Raw genomic sequence first — 17,881 nt, 5'->3', positions numbered from 1 at the left:
GACCATCTATGGAACCGAAGAGGAGATCCGGAGCGGCAGAAGTCATCATCCAGGCGGCGCTGAATAAGTCTTCCATCCGATTAAGTCATCATCCAGGTGGCGCTGAAGAAGTCTTCCATCCGGGCGATGTCATCTTCCAAGCGTCGTCTTCAATCTTCATCCATCCGGAGCGGAGCGGAGCCATCTTCAGACGAGCCGACACGGAGCCATCCTCTTCTTCCCGACGACTACCGACGAATGGATATTCCTTTAAGGGACATCATCCAAGATGGCGTCCCTTCAATTCCGATTGGCTGATAGGATTCTATCAGCCAATCGGAATTAAGGTAGGAAAAATCTGATTGGCTAATTGAATCGGCCAATCAGATTGAAGTTCAATCCGATTGGCTGATCCAATCAGCCAATCAGATTGAGCTTGCATTCTATTGGCTGATCGGAACAGCCAATAGAATGCCAGCTCAATCTGATTGGCTGATTGGATCAGCCAATCAGATTGAACTTCAATCTGATTGGCTGATTCAATCAGCCAATCAGATTTTTCCTACCTTAATTCCGATTGGCTGATAGAATCCTATCAGCCAATCGGAATTGAAGGGACGCCATCTTGGATGACGTCCCTTAAAGGAATATCCATTCGTCGGTAGTCATCGGGAAGAAGAGGATGGCTCAGCGTCGGCTCGTCTGAAGATGGCTCCGCTCCACTCCGGATGGATGAAGATTGAAGACGCCACTTGGAAGATGACATCAGATAGGGGTTAATAACTTTATTATAGAGGGAGGCGGTATAGGGGGGGCAGGATAGGGGTTACTAGGTATAATGTAGGTGGCGGCGGGGTCCGGGAGCGGCGGTTTCGGGGTTAATAACTTTATTGAGATGCGGGGGGCTCCGGGGGTGCCGGTATAGGGGGTAGAACAGCGTAGTTTAGTGTGGGTGCTTAGTGACAGGCTAGCAATAAAGCTGTAAAAAAGCCGAAGAGCAGCATAACTATCACAGTCCGCTGCTCATCGCCCCGTACTTGGTGCGCGGCTTTTTGACAGCTTTTTTGATAACTTAGGCGAAATTTTGCAGGTCCGCGGCGGTGATGGTAGGCAAGCTTAGGCGGGCATATTGAACCGGCGAAGGCAGGTAAAGTAGACACGTTGATAACTACCCCTCAATACTCAATATCTTACAGGGAAGTTCACAGAAGATTTATGTTATTGACCTATTTCTTTATGTGTTTGTTAAAATGTGCCACATTCTGCTGTAACTTGATATGTGTTGTGTGACCTATCAATACCTTAATAAAAAAATTATTGATATAAAAAAAAAGTTAAGGGCTCAAAGATATGAGGTCTTAGGTGTTAAAAAAAAAGAACTGCAAAGGGCTTCAGCAAAGAGATACATACATACATACACATGTCTAAATATGTATAAGTATGTATAAATATGTGTATGTATGTCTGTACATATGTATTTAACTATTATGTGTTTTACTGTAGATTTTCTGTACATATTTAACATTTCAACGGTGTTCACTTACAGGATAATGTCCTTTTTTGGGTAAATACATATTCCTATATATATCTGTATATACCTATAGCTATATATCTATTCCTACAGATATATAGGTATAGATATGTATTTTACATGTGCAGTATCATATATATATATTTATATATATATTTATTAATAAATAATAATACATTTATGTGAAGAACATAGAAATGTAAAATATACGTTTCAACGCTGTCACTTTAACACACATGAAAATGTAGTAATCTTAAGGCTCGTTATTGAAATTTTAAATAATTATTATTAATTTAAAAAATATTTTATATTTATTATCTCAATAACATGCCTTCAGTACTAAGTTTTCACGTGTGCTAGTCTGACCGGATAAAAATCTAAATTACGAAACACGATGCGCAAGATGCATATTTTACATTCCTATGTCCTTCACATAGAAAATAATGTACTTTGTATTATTAAATATATATTTCTATATATATCTGATATTGTTCTTGTAAAATACATATCTATACCTATATATCTATAGGAATAGATATATAGGTATAGATATATACAGATATACACTGATCAACCACAACATTAAATCCACCTGCCTAATATCATGTTGGTCCCCCTCGTGCTGTCAAAACAGCTCTGATGCATCGAGGCATGGACTCCACAAGACCTCTGAATGTTTACTGTGGTATCTGGCACCAAAACATTAGCAGCAGATTCTTTATGTCCTGCAAGTTGCGAGGTAGGACCTCAATGGATCGGATTTGTTTTTCCAGCACATCCTACAGATGCTCAATCGGATCGAGATCTGTGGAATTCGAAGGCCAAGGCAACACCTTAAACTCTTTATCCTGTTCCTCAAACTATTCCGTAACAACTTTGGCAGAGTGCATTATCCTGCTGAAAGAGGCCACTGCCATCAGGGAACACTATTGCCATAAAGGGGTGTATGTGGTCTGCAACAATCTCTAGGTAGGTGGTATGTGTCAAAATAACTTCCATATAAAGGCCAGGACCCAAGGTTTCCCAGCAAAGCATTGCCCAGAGCATAGCACTGGCTCCAACGGCCTGCCTTCTTCCCATAGGGCATCCTGCTGCCATCTCTTCCCCAGGTAAACGACGCACACACATCCGGCTATCCATCTGATCCAAAAGAAAACTTGATTCATCAGAATAGGCAACCTTCTTCCATTTCTCCATGGTGCAGTTCTGACTCTCACATCCCCATTGAAGGTGCTTTCAGCAGTGGACAGGGGTCATCATGGGCACTCTTACCAGTCTACGGCTATGCAGCCCCATATGCAGCAAACTGCAATTCACTCTGTGTTCTGACACTTTCTTTCATGGCCAGCATTATTTTTTCCAGCAATTTCAGCTACAGTAGCTCATCTGTGCGATCGGACCAGACAAACTAGCCTTCGCTCCCCACGTGCATCAATGAGCCTTGGGCGCCCATGACTCTGATACTAGTTCACCAGTTGTCCTTCTTTGCACCACACTTTTCTTAGGTACTAACCACTGCATACTGGGAACACTACACAAGACTTGTTTTTTTGGAGATGCTCTGACCCAGTCGTCTAGCCATCACTATTTGGCCCTTGTCATAGTCAATCACATCTTTTTGCTTGCCCATTTTTCCTGCTTCCAACACATGAAATTCAAAAACTGACTGTTCACTTGCTGCCTAATATATGCCACTCATTGACAGGTGCCATTTCATGATATAACCAATGTTATTCACTTCACATGTCAGTAGTTTAAATGTTGTGTCTGATCAGTGAATATAGAAATATTTATTTAAGAATAAATAGAACATTTTCTTCTATGTGAAGAACGTTTAAATGTGAAATATTACTATTTCATGTCCGGTTTATCGCTTTCGAATATACGCGGTCGGGTTAGCGAGCGAGTATCTGTGTTAGTTTTTTTTTGCAGTTTTCACGTTCCATTGAAGCCTATGGGAGAAGATGTTAATGTGGTCACAATTTTTTTTTTGGGTGTGTCGGGTTTTCGCTCGGGCGCAAACTTTTTACTTTCAACTCATAAAAAAGCCTCCGCCTAGCGATGTTATCGCCCGAGCAGGAGTGCTAACTTGAGCTCCATTCCTAACCTAGCCCTTTATGGGGTTCACTAGCCTCTGCTCCTTCTCTAGTACCTCAGATATTATATTAAGTTGATTCACTAAAGCTCTCTCATTTCTACATTAGCCTGTATAGAATAACATAGAAGCTAATAAAGCTGGAGAAGCCCCAGAAAAATCTTACTGAAATGTATGCACTATTTAATTACATCGTTATAAAGTTATAAGGGCTCAAAGATATGAGGTCCCAGGTGTTAGAGATACTTACCTATACATGTCTAAATATGTATACATATATATATATATATGTGTGTGTGTGTGTGTGTGTGTACATGTGTTTTTATATGTGTATTTATGTATTTACAGACACCTATAAATATATATATATATATATATATATATATATATATATATATATATATATATATATATATATATATATATGCACATATAAACACATATGTATACATAGAGACATAAATATAAGTGCATTGGAGCCCTATACAGTCAAGTAGATGAAAACATGAAAAAGCATATTTTGGCAATATTCATATTTAATAAAATGTTATATTGTGTATTTACTGTAAATATTTCACATATTGCACATAGCAGAATATGTTCTATGTATTTTTAAACAGATATTCATATATATAATGAAAATAAACAACCCAGGAACTCAAAGCCAAAGTGGTTTATTCAAACGTACAGGTGTAGCACTAAACAGTGTGCAAGGTAGGCAGGATCTGACGCGTTTCGCGCATTCTCACATGCGCTTCACCAGAGATCCAAGTTACAAGAGGGACTGATTTTTTCCTTGCTCTTCCTTGAATATTTATATATATATATATATATATATATATATATATATATATATATATATATATATATATACCTATATATTATCATCTTTATTTATAGGTATAAATATATTGTATCAAAATATAGATATATGTAGAAATATGTATTTAAGAATATATAGAACATATTCTGCTATGTGAAGAACATTGGGATCTGAAATATTCATATTTTCATGCCGGGTTAGCACACTTGAGAATATGTGATTTGGTTTGCATGTGAGTAGGGTGTCCCCCCCCCCCACCACCTCTTTTTTTGCTTCATTTACTTCTATGGGGGAATACGTTAATACAACCGCGATATTCGAAGTTCGGATTTTTTGTGCGCATTGGGTTAGCACACAATCGAAAACTTTTTACTTTCAACTTGTGGTACGAGTAGTAGAGTTAAACACTTGTAATCTGGCCCTAAATTGGGGAAATTTTAGAGTACAATGTCCTTTAAAAGGACCATTAAATACAGTAGTATTGCCTAATTCACAAATGCACAAAAAAAGACAATGCGATAACGGTCTCAAATTTAAATTATCAGTATATTTTTTCTGAGAAATTTGAAATGTTGGTTCTATTTCCCCTCCTAATATGTCATGTTACAGTCATAATTAACAAGTGCATAAAAAAATACAATGCAATTCTGCTTACAGCAGCAGATTTTTTCTGACAAACTGCAAAATTTATTTCAATTTGCTGCCCCCCCCCCCCGCTTAATGTAACAGCCATCAGCCAATTACAGTCTAATATACAAATACACTGTAAACTCTTGCCCACACTTAGAAGTAGCTAGTGTCTCAAAAAATGTGCATAAAAGAAGATGAGCAAAAAAAGTTAAAGGGACAGGAAACCCCAAAATTTTCTTTCATGATTTGGATAGAATATACAATTTTAAACAACTTTCCAATTTACTTCTATTACCTCCGGTATTTGGAGTCACTCAAAATAGGGTCTAACGCTCACTTTTCAGCCGCGACTTTTCCATACCGCAGATCCCCTTACGTCAATTGCGTATCCTATCTTTTCAATGGGATCTTTCTAACTCCGGTATTTAGAGTTGTGTCTGAAGTGAGCGTTAGACATCTAACGACAAAACTCCAGCCGCAGGAAAAAAGTCAGTAGTTAAGAGCTTTCTGGGCTAACGCCGGTTTATAAAGCTCTTAACTACTGTACTCTAAAGTACACTAACACCCATAAACTACCTATGTACCCCTAAACCGAGGTCCCCCCACATCGCTGACACTCGATTAATTTTTTTTAACCCCTAATCTGCCGACCGCCACCTACGTTATACTTATGTACCCCTAATCTGCTGCCCCTAACACCGCCGACCCCTATATTATATTTATTAACCTCTAATCTGCCCCCCACAACGTCGCCACCAGCTGCCTACAATAATTAACCCCTAATCTGCCGACCGCAAAGCGCCGCCACCTACGTAATACTTATGTACCCCTAATCTGCTGCCCCTAACACCGCCGACCCCTATATTATATTTATTAACCCCTAATCTGCCCCCCTCAACGTCGCCTCCACCTGCCTACACTTATTAACCCCTAATCTGCCGAGCGGACTGCACCGCTATTATTATAAAGTTATTAACCCCTAATCCGCCTCACTAACCCTATAATAAATAGTATTAACCCCTAATCTGCCCTCCCTAACATCGCCGACACCTAACTTCAATTATTAACCCCTAATCTGCCGACTGGAGCTCACCGCTATTCTAATAAATGTATTAACCCCTAAAGCTAAGTCTAACCCTAACACTAACACCCCCCTAAATTAAATATAATTTAAATCTAACGAAATTAATTAACTCTTATTAAATAACTTATTCCTATATAAAGCTAAATACTTACCTGTAAAATAAATCCTAATATAGCTACAATATAAATTATAATTATATTATAGCTATTTTAGGATTTATATTTATTTTACAGGTAACTTTGTATTTATTTTAACCAGGTACAATAGCTATTAAATAGTTAAGAACTATTTAATAGCTAAAATAGTTAAAATAATTACAAAATTACCTGTAAAATAAATCCTAACCTAAGTTACAATTAAACCTAACACTACACTATCAATAAATTAATTAAATAAACTACCTACAATTAACCTAACACTACACTATCAATAAATTAATTAAATACAATTCCTACAAATAAATACAATTAAATAAACTAGCTAAAGTACAAAAAATAAAAAAGAACTAAGTTACAAAAAATAAAAAAATATTTACAAACATAAGAAAAAAATTACAACAATTTTAAACTAATTACACCTACTCTAAGCCCCCTAATAAAATAACAAAGCCCCCCAAAATAAAAAAATGCCTTACCCTATTCTAAATTACTAAAGTTCAAAGCTCTTTTACCTTACCAGCCCTGAACAGGGCCCTTTGCGGGGCATGCCCCAAGAAATTCAGCTCTTTTGCCTGTAAAAAAAAACATACAATACCCCCCCCCCAACATTACAACCCACCACCCACATACCCCTAATCTAACCCAAACCCCCCTTAAATAAACCAAACATTAAGCCCCTGAAGATCATCCTACCTTGTCTTCACCTCACCGGGTATCACACCGATCCGTCCAGAAGAGCTCCTCCGATGTCCTGATCCAAGCCCAAGAGGGGGGCTGAAGAGGTCCATGATCCGGCTGAAGTCTTCATCCAAGCGGGGCAGAAGAGGTCTTCCATTCGATTGAAGTCTTCATCCAAGCGGCATCCATCCGGAGCGAAGCGGCAGCATCCTGAAGACCTCCGACGCGGAACATCCATCCTGGCCGACGACTGAACGACGAATGACGGTTCCTTTAAATGACGTCATCCAAGAAGGCGTCCCTCGAATTCCGATTGGCTGATAGGATTCTATCAGCCAATCGGAATTAAGGTAGGAATATTCTGATTGGCTGATGGAGTCAGCCAATCAGAATCAAGTTCAATCCGACTGGCTGATCCAATCAGCCAATCAGATTGAGCTCGCATTCTATTGGCTGATCGGAACAGTGTCGGCGATGTTAGGGAGGGCAGATTAGGGGTTAATACTATTTATTATAGGGTTAGTGAGGTGGATTAGGGGTTAATAACTTTATTATAGTAGCGCTCAGGTCCGGTCGGCAGATTAGGGGTTAATAAGTGTAGGCAGGTGGAGGCGACGTTGTGGGGGGCAGATTAGGGGTTAATAAATATAATATAGGGGTCGGCGGTGTTAGGGGCAGCAGATTAGGGGTACATAAGGATAATGTAAGTAGCGGCGGTTTACGGAGCGGCAGATTAGGGGTTAATAATAATATGCAGGGGTCAGCGATAGCGGGGGCGGCAGATTAGCGGTTAATAAGTGTAAGTTTAGGGGTGTTTAGACTCGGGGTACATGTTAGAGTGTTAGGTGCAGACGTAGGAAGTGTTTCCGCATAGCAAACAATGGGGCTGCGTTAGGAGCTGAACGCGGCTGGCCGCTTGCGTAAGCAACTCTGGTATTGAGAGTTGAAGCTGCGTTAAAAATGCTCTACGCTCCTTTTTTGGAGCCTAACGCAGCCTTTATGTGGACTCTCAATACCAGAGTTATTTTTATGGTGCGGCCAGAAAAAAGCCGGCGTTAGTTTTTCGGGTCGTTACCGACAAAACTCCAAATCTAGCCGTTTGTTTCTTGGTATCTTTTGTTGAAGGAACAGCATTGCATCACAGGCAGCAAGAAGAACACATCTAGTCAGCCAATCACAAAAGACAAATGTGTACAGGCACCAATTAGCAGCAGCTTCCACTAGTGTAGGATATGTGCATATTCTTTTTCAACAAGGGATACCAAGAGAACAAAGCACATTTGAAAAGAGAAGTGAATTTAAAATTTCATGCTCTATCAGAATCTCGCAAGTTTAATTTTGACTTTCCTATCCCTTTAATGTAAGTAAATTGGAAAGCTGATTAAAATAACGCTCTAAATCGTGAAAGTTTAATTTTGACTTTAGTGTCCCTTTAAGTAAACATTTTCAGCTAAATTAAAAGTGGCGCTAACTTTTACGCACAAGTGATATTGTTTTTTTTCGCGATTGTCAGAAATAGCCATTGTATTAAAAAATGGAACATAATCGCGATTGCAAAAACGCAGTTACATTTTATCGGGTTAGCGTGACTAAAGAACTTGTGTGAAAGGGTAGTAAGTTCAAAACAGTTGCATTAAACGCAACATAAATTCATTTAAAAGTACATAACACTATCTGATAAAAATGATTAAAAAAATATAAAAAAGTTATAAGGGCTCAAAGATACATGGTATAAGGTGTTTGACAAAAAAGGACTCTAACATATATATATATATATATATATATACATACATACAGCATCCAGGTAATCCTCCCGTCTGGCTCTAGCGATCCAAGGTTACCCCAAAGCATGCACAAACACAGGATTTTTCAAAATAGCCTTTATGTGACAAAAAGCAAAACACGGGCCTAAACCCAAACGTTTCGGCTCTTACCGGAGCCTTTCTCAATGGAGGCCGTGAAGACAGGGTGATTGGAAGGATGGTGTGTGCCGTTTCCTCTACATATATATATATATATATATATATAAAAATATCTATCTATTTACAAACAGACATGTCTAAATATGTGTGTGTATATATATATATATATATATATATATATATATATATATATATATATATATATATATATATATATAGATATATATATATATATATATATATATATATATATACCTTTACCTGTATATATTCATATAGATATACATGGATATATAAATAAAAATAGAAAATTTTCTTCTATGTGAAGAACATTGGAATCTAAAATATGCAAATCGCGATTCAGGTTTCATGCTGTAAGTCAAAGGCGGTTTTGGGTTAGCGCACTTGAAGACAATTATCTTAATGCACGTTTTGTAAATATTAAATATAAAAATAATGTCATTTTTTTTAATAATTATTAAAAAGTATTAAAGAGTTTCTAAAAAAAATCTACAAAATACATATGTATTCTAATGATTTTTTTTTCTAAATTAAAACCTCTTTAATAGTTTTTTATAATTATTATTATGATTTTTTTAATTATTTTTACATTTAATACCTATATAACGTGCCTTAAGATAACTCTCTTCAAGTGCGCTAACCCGATTCCTGATTTGCATATTGTATATTCCAATGTTGTTCACTTAGAAAGAAAATTGAGCGGGAGTGCTAAATAGTGCACCATTTGTAATCTAGCCCTTTATGGGGATTTTATATTAATGTCTAGTTGTTTATGTCATCATTGCAAGTCCTTTTTGTTTAGCATATCAGTGCTTATAACAATCTCTAAAAACTAACTTGCAGCAGCCAACTAACGACGACTTATCTGTACTTGTGTTCATATGCTCTATCTCTCTCTCTTTACAGGCTCAGCCAGGTGGATCCATGGAACATCATACGTCTCTTGGCTTCGGACTTGGGCATGTTCTTCTCTGGTTATTTTATCCGGAGAGCCTGTAAGAAAATGGTAAAAGTAGATGCCCCAAAAATCAATCGCGTTACTAGCCAAAAGGAAGAGGAGGAGGATGGGGAGGAGGTAGGTTTTGTAAAGCAAAAATGCATAGGTGATGCAAATAAGTGATACATTAATTTTAAATAAGACTAATGGCACCACTTATATTAAAGAGACCACTTTTGTATAATTTTATAAATTGTTATACAATAATATTTTAAGAATAGGGTTATAGGTGCTATGTACCTTCAATTACTTTATGCAACAATGCTGTTATTTGTATGCAGTATATATAGTGCATAAGAAGTATAACATATTATACTATATTACTATATAATATTATATGTGCTAATAGCTGAGTACACTTATCACTTGCACGCTTGGTTTTAATTTAATCATTTTTTAAAATTATTTTTGAATGTTGAATGTACAATAAAGGTTATATTTTAAAGTACATGATCTGATCCAAGTATACACTTCAAATAAAAAAACAGTGAATGTTACTAGATACAATAAACAATAAAAAGGTACAGTATACTTTCTAGTCAGTTTTCTATACTGAATAAGTAACAATGCATAGAAGTGAAAATAAACATTTGAAGTAAGGATAGGAAATAATAAGAATAGGAAAATAATACATAACATAGTAACATAGTAGATGAGATTGAAAGAAGACAGAAGTTCAACCTATACAGATACTACCTGACTTAAAAAGTAAAAGCTCCAATCGATCCTAATTTCATTCCATTAAAAAGGTGACCCATTTAACACAAGCAATCATATCCCTGAATTATGTTTCTAGCCACAAATGTATCTAAGACATTTTTAAATGTATCTAAGGCATTCACTACCTCCTTATGTAATGAGTTCCACAATTTTAATGATTTTACAGTGAAAAAACATTTACGTTGCTGGAGATTAAATATCCTTACCTCCATCCTTAAATTGTGACCTCTAGTCACAAAAAAATCCTTGGAATTAACAGAGCTTCTGCCAACTCTGTATATGTATATTGAGGCATAATTGCTAAGAATTGCTCTTTGATATTATTTACCCTGTTCTTTCAAAACTCGTTCCATCTTTTTTTAATACCCTTTATTCAGTTCTTCAATACCCAATAGCTCTTTTCTATAACATTTAAAACAAACAATTTTCCTTACCTTGAGAAGTCCTCCTTTGACTCCAAACTTCCTCTACCATGCTGTGTAACATCTACCTGTCATATTCTGCCATTCACGCTTTTCTAGATCCATTAAATCCTGCATTCATCCTTTCTATCCCCTGAAACCATGTTCACAAAGGACAAAATTCACTGCCAGTCAAGCTCAGTTTTCTGTTTCTCCTGTTACATGCCTTTTATAAAGTAAACCATACCTCTTGCTTTTTTACACTTCCCGTTACTTATCTCCAGGGGGTTCTAGGCCACAAAGGGCTAGATTAAGAATGGAGCGCTGTTTAGCACTCCCAATCATGCATTAAAATCACTAGATGGAGGCTTTTTGCACGGGTCGGTTTGCGCTCATATTATGAGTTGAAAGTAAAAAGTTTGTGCCCAAGCAATATTCAGACACGTGCAAAGAGTTGGATTTAGAATATTGCAACCGCGTTTATGTGCTCTCCCATAGACTTTAATGGAGCGTGAAAACTGCAAAAAAACAAGCATTTATTCAGTTGCTCTAAACCTGACATGGAATTATGAATATTTCCCATTCCAATATTTTTCACATACAGAACAATGTCCTTTTCTCTTGTAATGTGTATCCAGTCCACGGATCATCCATTACTTGTGGGATATTCTCATTCCCAACAGGAAGTTGCAAGAGGACACCCACAGCAGAGCTGTTATATAGCTCCTCCCCTAACTGCCATATCCAGTCATTCTCTTGCAACTCTCAACACGCATGGAGGTAGTAAGAGAGAGTGGTGAAATATAGTTCTTCATTCCATTCCGCACCCTTCGGTGGCTCAGTGCATGGAAGTAATCTGCTTAATGGTAGCGGCAATGGACATAGTGCCGTTTGCACGCCTACATCTCAGACCGCTGCAACTATGCATGCTCAGTCAGTGGAACGGGGATTACACTGATTTGTCCCCTCTACTAAATCTGGATCAAGAGACCAGGGATTCTCTTCTCTGGTGGCTATCTCGGGTCCATCTGTCCAAAGGTATGACCTTTCACAGGCCAGATTGGACAATTGTAACAACAGATGCCAGCCTTCTAGGTTGGGGTGCAGTCTGGAACTCCCTGAAGGCTCAGGGATTGTGGACTCAGGAGGAGACACTCCTTCCAATAAATATTCTGGAAGAGCGATATTCAATGCTCTTCAGGCTTGGCCTCAGTTAGCAATTCTGAGGTACATCAGATTTCAGTCGGACAACATCACGACTGTGGCTTACATCAACCATCAAGGGGGAACAAGAAGTTCCCTAGCAATGTTAAAAGTCTCAAAGATAATTCGCTGGGCAGACACTCACTCTTGCCACCTATCAGCTATTCATATCCCAGGTGTAGAGGACTGGGAGGCTGATTTTTTAAGTTGTCAGACTTTTCATCCGGGAGAGTGGGAACTCCATCCGGAGGTGTTTGCACAATTGATTCATCGTTGGGGCAAACCAGAACTGGATCTCATGGCGTCTCGCTAGAACGCCAAGCTTCCTTGTTATGGATCCAGGTCCAGGGATCCCAAGGCAACGCTAATAGATGCTCTAGCAGCGCCCTGGTCTTTCAACCTGGCTTATGTGTTTCCACCGTTTCCTCTGCTCCCTCGACTGATTGCCAAGATCAAGCAGGAGAGAGCATCAGTGATTTTGATAGCGCCTGCGTGGCCACGCAGGACCTGGTATGCAGATCTGGTGGACATGTCATCCTTTCCACCATGGACTCTGCCTCTGAGACAGGACCTTCTACTTTAGGGTCCTTTCAACCATCCAAATCTAATTTCTCTGAGACTGACTGCCTGGAGATTGAACGCTTGATTTTATCAAAGCGTGGCTTCTCCGAGTCAGTCATTGATACCTTAATACAGGCACGAAAGCCTGTCACCAGGAACATTTACCATAAAATATGGCGTACATATCTTTATTGGTGTGAATCCAAGGGTTAGGATTCCCAGGATATTATCTTTTCTCCAAGATGGTTTGGAAAAAGGATTGTCAGCTAGTTCCTTAAAAGGACAGATTTCTGCTCTGTCTATTCTTTTGCACAAGCGTCTGGCAGATGTTCCAGACGTTCAGGCATTTTGTCAGGCTTTGGTTAGAATCAAGCCTGTGTTTAAACCTGTTGCTCCCCCATGGAGCTTAAATTCGGTTCTCAAGGTTCTTCAAGGAGTTCCGTTTGAACCTCTTCATTCCATAGATATCAAACTTTTATCTTGGAAAGTTCTGTTTTTGGTAGCTATTTCCTCGGCTCATAGAGTCTCAGAGTTATCTGCTTTACAATGTGATTCTCCTTATCTGATCTTCCATACGGATAAGGTAGTCCTGCGTACCAAACCCGGGTTTTTACCTAAGGTGGTATCTAACAAGAATATCAATCAAGAGATTGTTGTTCCATCCTTGTGTCCTAATCCTTCTTCAAAGAAGGAACGTCTATTACACAATCTGGACGTGGTTCATGCTTTAAAGTTTTACTTACAAGCTACTAAAGATTTTTGTCAAACATCTGCTTTGTTTGTTGTCTACTCTGGACAGAGGAGATGTCAAAAGGCTTCGGCAACCTCTCTTTCTTTTTGGCTAAGAAGCATAATCCGCTTAGCCTATGAGACTGCTGGCCAGCAGCCTCCTGAAAGGATTACAGCTCATTCTACTAGAGCTGTGGCTTCCACTTGGGCTTTTAAAAATGAGGCTTCTGTTGAACAGATTTGCAAGGCGGCGACTTGGTCTTCGCTTCATACTTTTTCAAAATTCTACAAATTTGATACTTTTGCTTCTTCGGAGGCTATTTTTGGGAGAAAGGTTTTACAGGCAGTGGTACCTTCCGTTTAAGTACCTGCCTTGTCCCTCCCTTCATCTGTGTACTTTAGCTTTGGTATTGGTATCCCACAAGTAATGGATGATCCGTGGACTGGATACACCTTGCAAGAGAAAACACAATTTATGCTTACCTGATAAATTTATTTCTCTTGTGGTGTATCCAGTCCACGGCCCGCCCTGTCATTTTAAGGCAGGTAATTTTTTCATTTAAACTACAGTCACCACTGCACCCTATGGTTTCTCCTTTCTCTGCGTGTTTTCGGTCGAATGACTGGATATGGCAGTTAGGGGAGGAGCTATATAACAGCTCTGCTGTGGGTGTCCTCTTGCAACTTCCTGTTGGGAATGAGAATATCCCACAAGTAATGGATGATCCGTGGACTGGATACACCACAAGAGAAATAAATTTATCAGGTAAGCATAAATTGTGTTTTTATTGTAAATATATATATATATATATATATATATATATATATATATATATATATATATATATATATATATATATATATACACACAGTATCTCACAAAAGTGAGTACACCCCTCACATTTCTGTAAATATTTTATTATATCTTTTCATGTGACAACACTGAAGAAATTACACTTTGCTACAATGTAAAGTAGTGAGTGTACAGCCTGTATAACAGTGTAAATTTGCTTTCCCTTTAAAATAACTCAACACACAGCCATTAATGTCTAAACCATTGGCAACAAAAGTGAGTACACCCCTAAGTGAAAATGTCCAAATTGGGCCCAAAGTGTCAATATTTTGTGTGGCCACCATTATTTTCCAGCACTGCCTTAACCCTCTTGGGCATGGATTTCACCAGAGCTTCACAGGTTGCCACTGGAGTCCTCTTCCACTCCCCCATGATGACATCACGGAGCACTCCCCCACCTTCCATTTGAGGATACCCCACAGATGCTCACGGAGCGCTCCCCCAGCTCAATAGGGTTAAGGTCTGGAGACATGCTTGGCCAGTTCATCACCTTTACCCTCAGCTTTTTTTAGCAAGGCAGTGGTCGTCTTGGAGGTGTGTTTGGGGTTGTGTCATGTTGGAATATTGCCCTGCGGCCTACTTTCCGAAGAGAGGGGATGATGCTCTGCTTCAGTATGTCACAGTACATGTTGGCATTCATGGTTCCCTCAATGAACTGTAGCTCTCCAGTGCCGGCAGCACTCATGCCAGACCATGACACTCCCACCACCATGCTTGACTGTAGACAAGACACACTTGTCGTTGTACTCCTCACCTGGTTGCATCCACATAGGCTTGACACAATCTGAACCAAATAAGTTTAGCTTGGTCTCATCGGACCACAGGACAAGGTTCCAGTAATCCATGTCCTTAGTCTGCTTGTCTTCAGCAAACTGTTTGCGGACTTTCTTGAGCATCATCTTTAGAAGAGGTTTCCTTCTGGGACGAAAGCCATGCAGACCTATTTGATGCAGTGTGTGGCATATGGTCTGAGCACTGACAGGCTGACTCCCCACCCCTTAAACCTTTGCAGCAATGCTGGCAGCACTCATACGTCTAATTCCAAAAGACAACCTCTGGATATGACGCTGAGCACGTGCACTCAACTCCTTTGGTCGACCATAGCGAGGCCTGTTCTGAGTGGAACCTGTCCTGTGAAACTGCTGTATGGTCTTGCCCACTGTGCTGCAGCTCAGTTTCAGGGTCTTGGAAATCTTCTTATAGCCTAGGCCATCTTTATGTAGAGCAACAATTAATTTTTTTCAGATACTCAGACAGTTCTTTGTCATGAGGTGTCATGACGAACTTCCAGTGACCAGTATGAGAGAGTGTGAGAGCAATAACACCAAATTTAACACACCTGTTCCCCATTCACACCTGAGACCTTATAATACTAACGAGTCACATGACACCGGGGAGCGAAAATGGCTAATTGGGCCCAGTTTGGACATTTCCACTTACTTTTCACTCAATTTGGTTGCCAATGGTTTAGACATTAATGGCTGTGTGTTGAGTTATTTTAAGGGGACAGCAAATTTACACTGTTATACAGACTGCACACTCACTACTTTACATTGTAGCAAAGTGTCATTTCTTCAGTGTTCTCACATGAAAAGATAATATAAAATATTTACAAAAATGTGAGGAGTGTACTCACTTTTGTGAAATACTGTATATACGTATATATATATATATATATATATATATATATATATATATATATATATATATATATATACCTGCATATCTATTCCTATAGATATATAGGTAAAGATATGTATTTTACATGATTAGTATCAGAATGCACATTGAAGATAGAAATTCCCAACTGCGTTAGTCCTAAGTTGCGAAACCCGATGCTCGTTACACGTATTTTACATTCCTATGTTTTTTTTATACATAGAATACAATGTACTTTCTACTATTAAATATATATACAATATATATACAGTATATATATATATATATATATATATATATATATATATATATATTATCTGACACTGTTCATGTAAAATACATATCTATACCTATATACCTACAGGAATAGATATGCAGGTATAGGTATATATAGATATATATATAGAAATATATATTTACAATAAATAGTACATTATCCTGTAAGTGAAAAACATTGAAATGTTAAAAATGAACAGTACATATGCAGTACAACACATATGTACACACATATAAACATAAATATATACATACATATACATATTTAGACATATACATATATGTATCTTTATGTTAAAGCCCTTTGCAGACATTTTTTCTAACATCTGAGACCTTATATATTTGAGACCTTATAACTTTTTAATGCAATTTTTTTAAAAATATTTTTTTATTAGACTGTGTTAATATAAGAGTATTTCTACTGTTAAATGCATTTGTAATGTGTTTTGTGCAACCTTTTTGTCTCAAGTAATAATCGAACAGCACTTTGAATTCACGCTAACTATAAGCACATTAAATACTATTGCGCTCAAGCTAAAGCATTTACTTTCAACTCGTAATATGCACGCTATTTACGTGGTGCACAAAAAGCCGAGAAACACCCAATATCACTCAAGTACTACAGTTGGCACGCCACTTGTAATCTAACCCAAAATTGGTAATCACAAAAAAGTTGACAGACAATTAAATATCCAGGGTTCAGGGGGTGCTGGTGAATCACCTAATGTGTTACTTCCTTTTTTATTGCTGTTTTTCTCCTTCTCTTGCTTTGCGTAGACCTGTGGGAATATATAAAATGGGCCTCAAAACCTAACTTTCACACCCACTTTTTAAATGAGCTGCTCCATTTAAAAAATAAAATACAAATTCCCATGCAGCCAGGTGAATACAATATGAAAGTGATGGCTAGCAGGACATACTATGTACACAACGGCCACGGAGCTAGGAAGCAATAATGTACAAAAGAAAAGGTGATGAAATATAATTGGTTGATAAAAAAATGGGCCTGTAAGGATGAACGGACCTGTAAAGGATTACAGAGTCTAAAGTTTGTGCATCTGGGTTTCAAAGTTCAACATAGACTGACTATTTCCTTTTCCTCTAGGACAAATCAGAAAATAGTAATCTATAACATTTAGGTGGAAAGTAACAAATATATTTGACAGAAGTATAAGCACCTTGTAAGGAAAAATGCCCAAACCAAAATCACAACCGAAAGTAAATATTTATCCATGTAGACAATATGGTTATCTTTAATAGTTTTGCTATTCCTCTGTTTTAGTATTGAGGACAAGTTGTAGAAACTTAGAATTGGAGGTTTGAAGGCTTGGCTATTGTTTATAAATCTTGCTTTACAGATAATGTACTAACTACTAAATGATTTATATAACCTTCCAGAAAACACAATAGGTAAAACAGTAAATTAATTCTAAAATGCAACCTTTGGTATTATACGTACAGAATGTGTATATTAAAATTGCATTGTCATCGATAGCTCAACGTTTTTAATGAAAATTAGATGGTAAGGGCTAGATCATATTTGTGCATACACAGTAACACA

The 17,881-nt window shown here is 37.9% G+C and overlaps 1 protein-coding gene across 1 annotated transcript in view; it reads left to right on the top strand.

The window, feature by feature from the left end:
• Window positions 1-17,881, top strand: part of LOC128661976 (piezo-type mechanosensitive ion channel component 2-like) — a 407,133-nt gene that overhangs the window by 25,789 nt on the left and 363,463 nt on the right. Inside the window, exon 4 of the mRNA XM_053716001.1 lies at window positions 9,828-9,996. Within this exon, the coding sequence (XP_053571976.1) occupies window positions 9,828-9,996 (169 nt within the window). The remainder of the gene's footprint in view (window positions 1-9,827; window positions 9,997-17,881) is intronic.

The sequence above is a fragment of the Bombina bombina genome, chromosome 1, assembly GCF_027579735.1.
Source record: "Bombina bombina isolate aBomBom1 chromosome 1, aBomBom1.pri, whole genome shotgun sequence".
NCBI classification, from domain to species: domain Eukaryota; kingdom Metazoa; phylum Chordata; class Amphibia; order Anura; family Bombinatoridae; genus Bombina; species Bombina bombina.
Note: the sequence above shows the minus strand (reverse complement) of the source record. Positions and strands in the feature narration are given on the sequence as shown.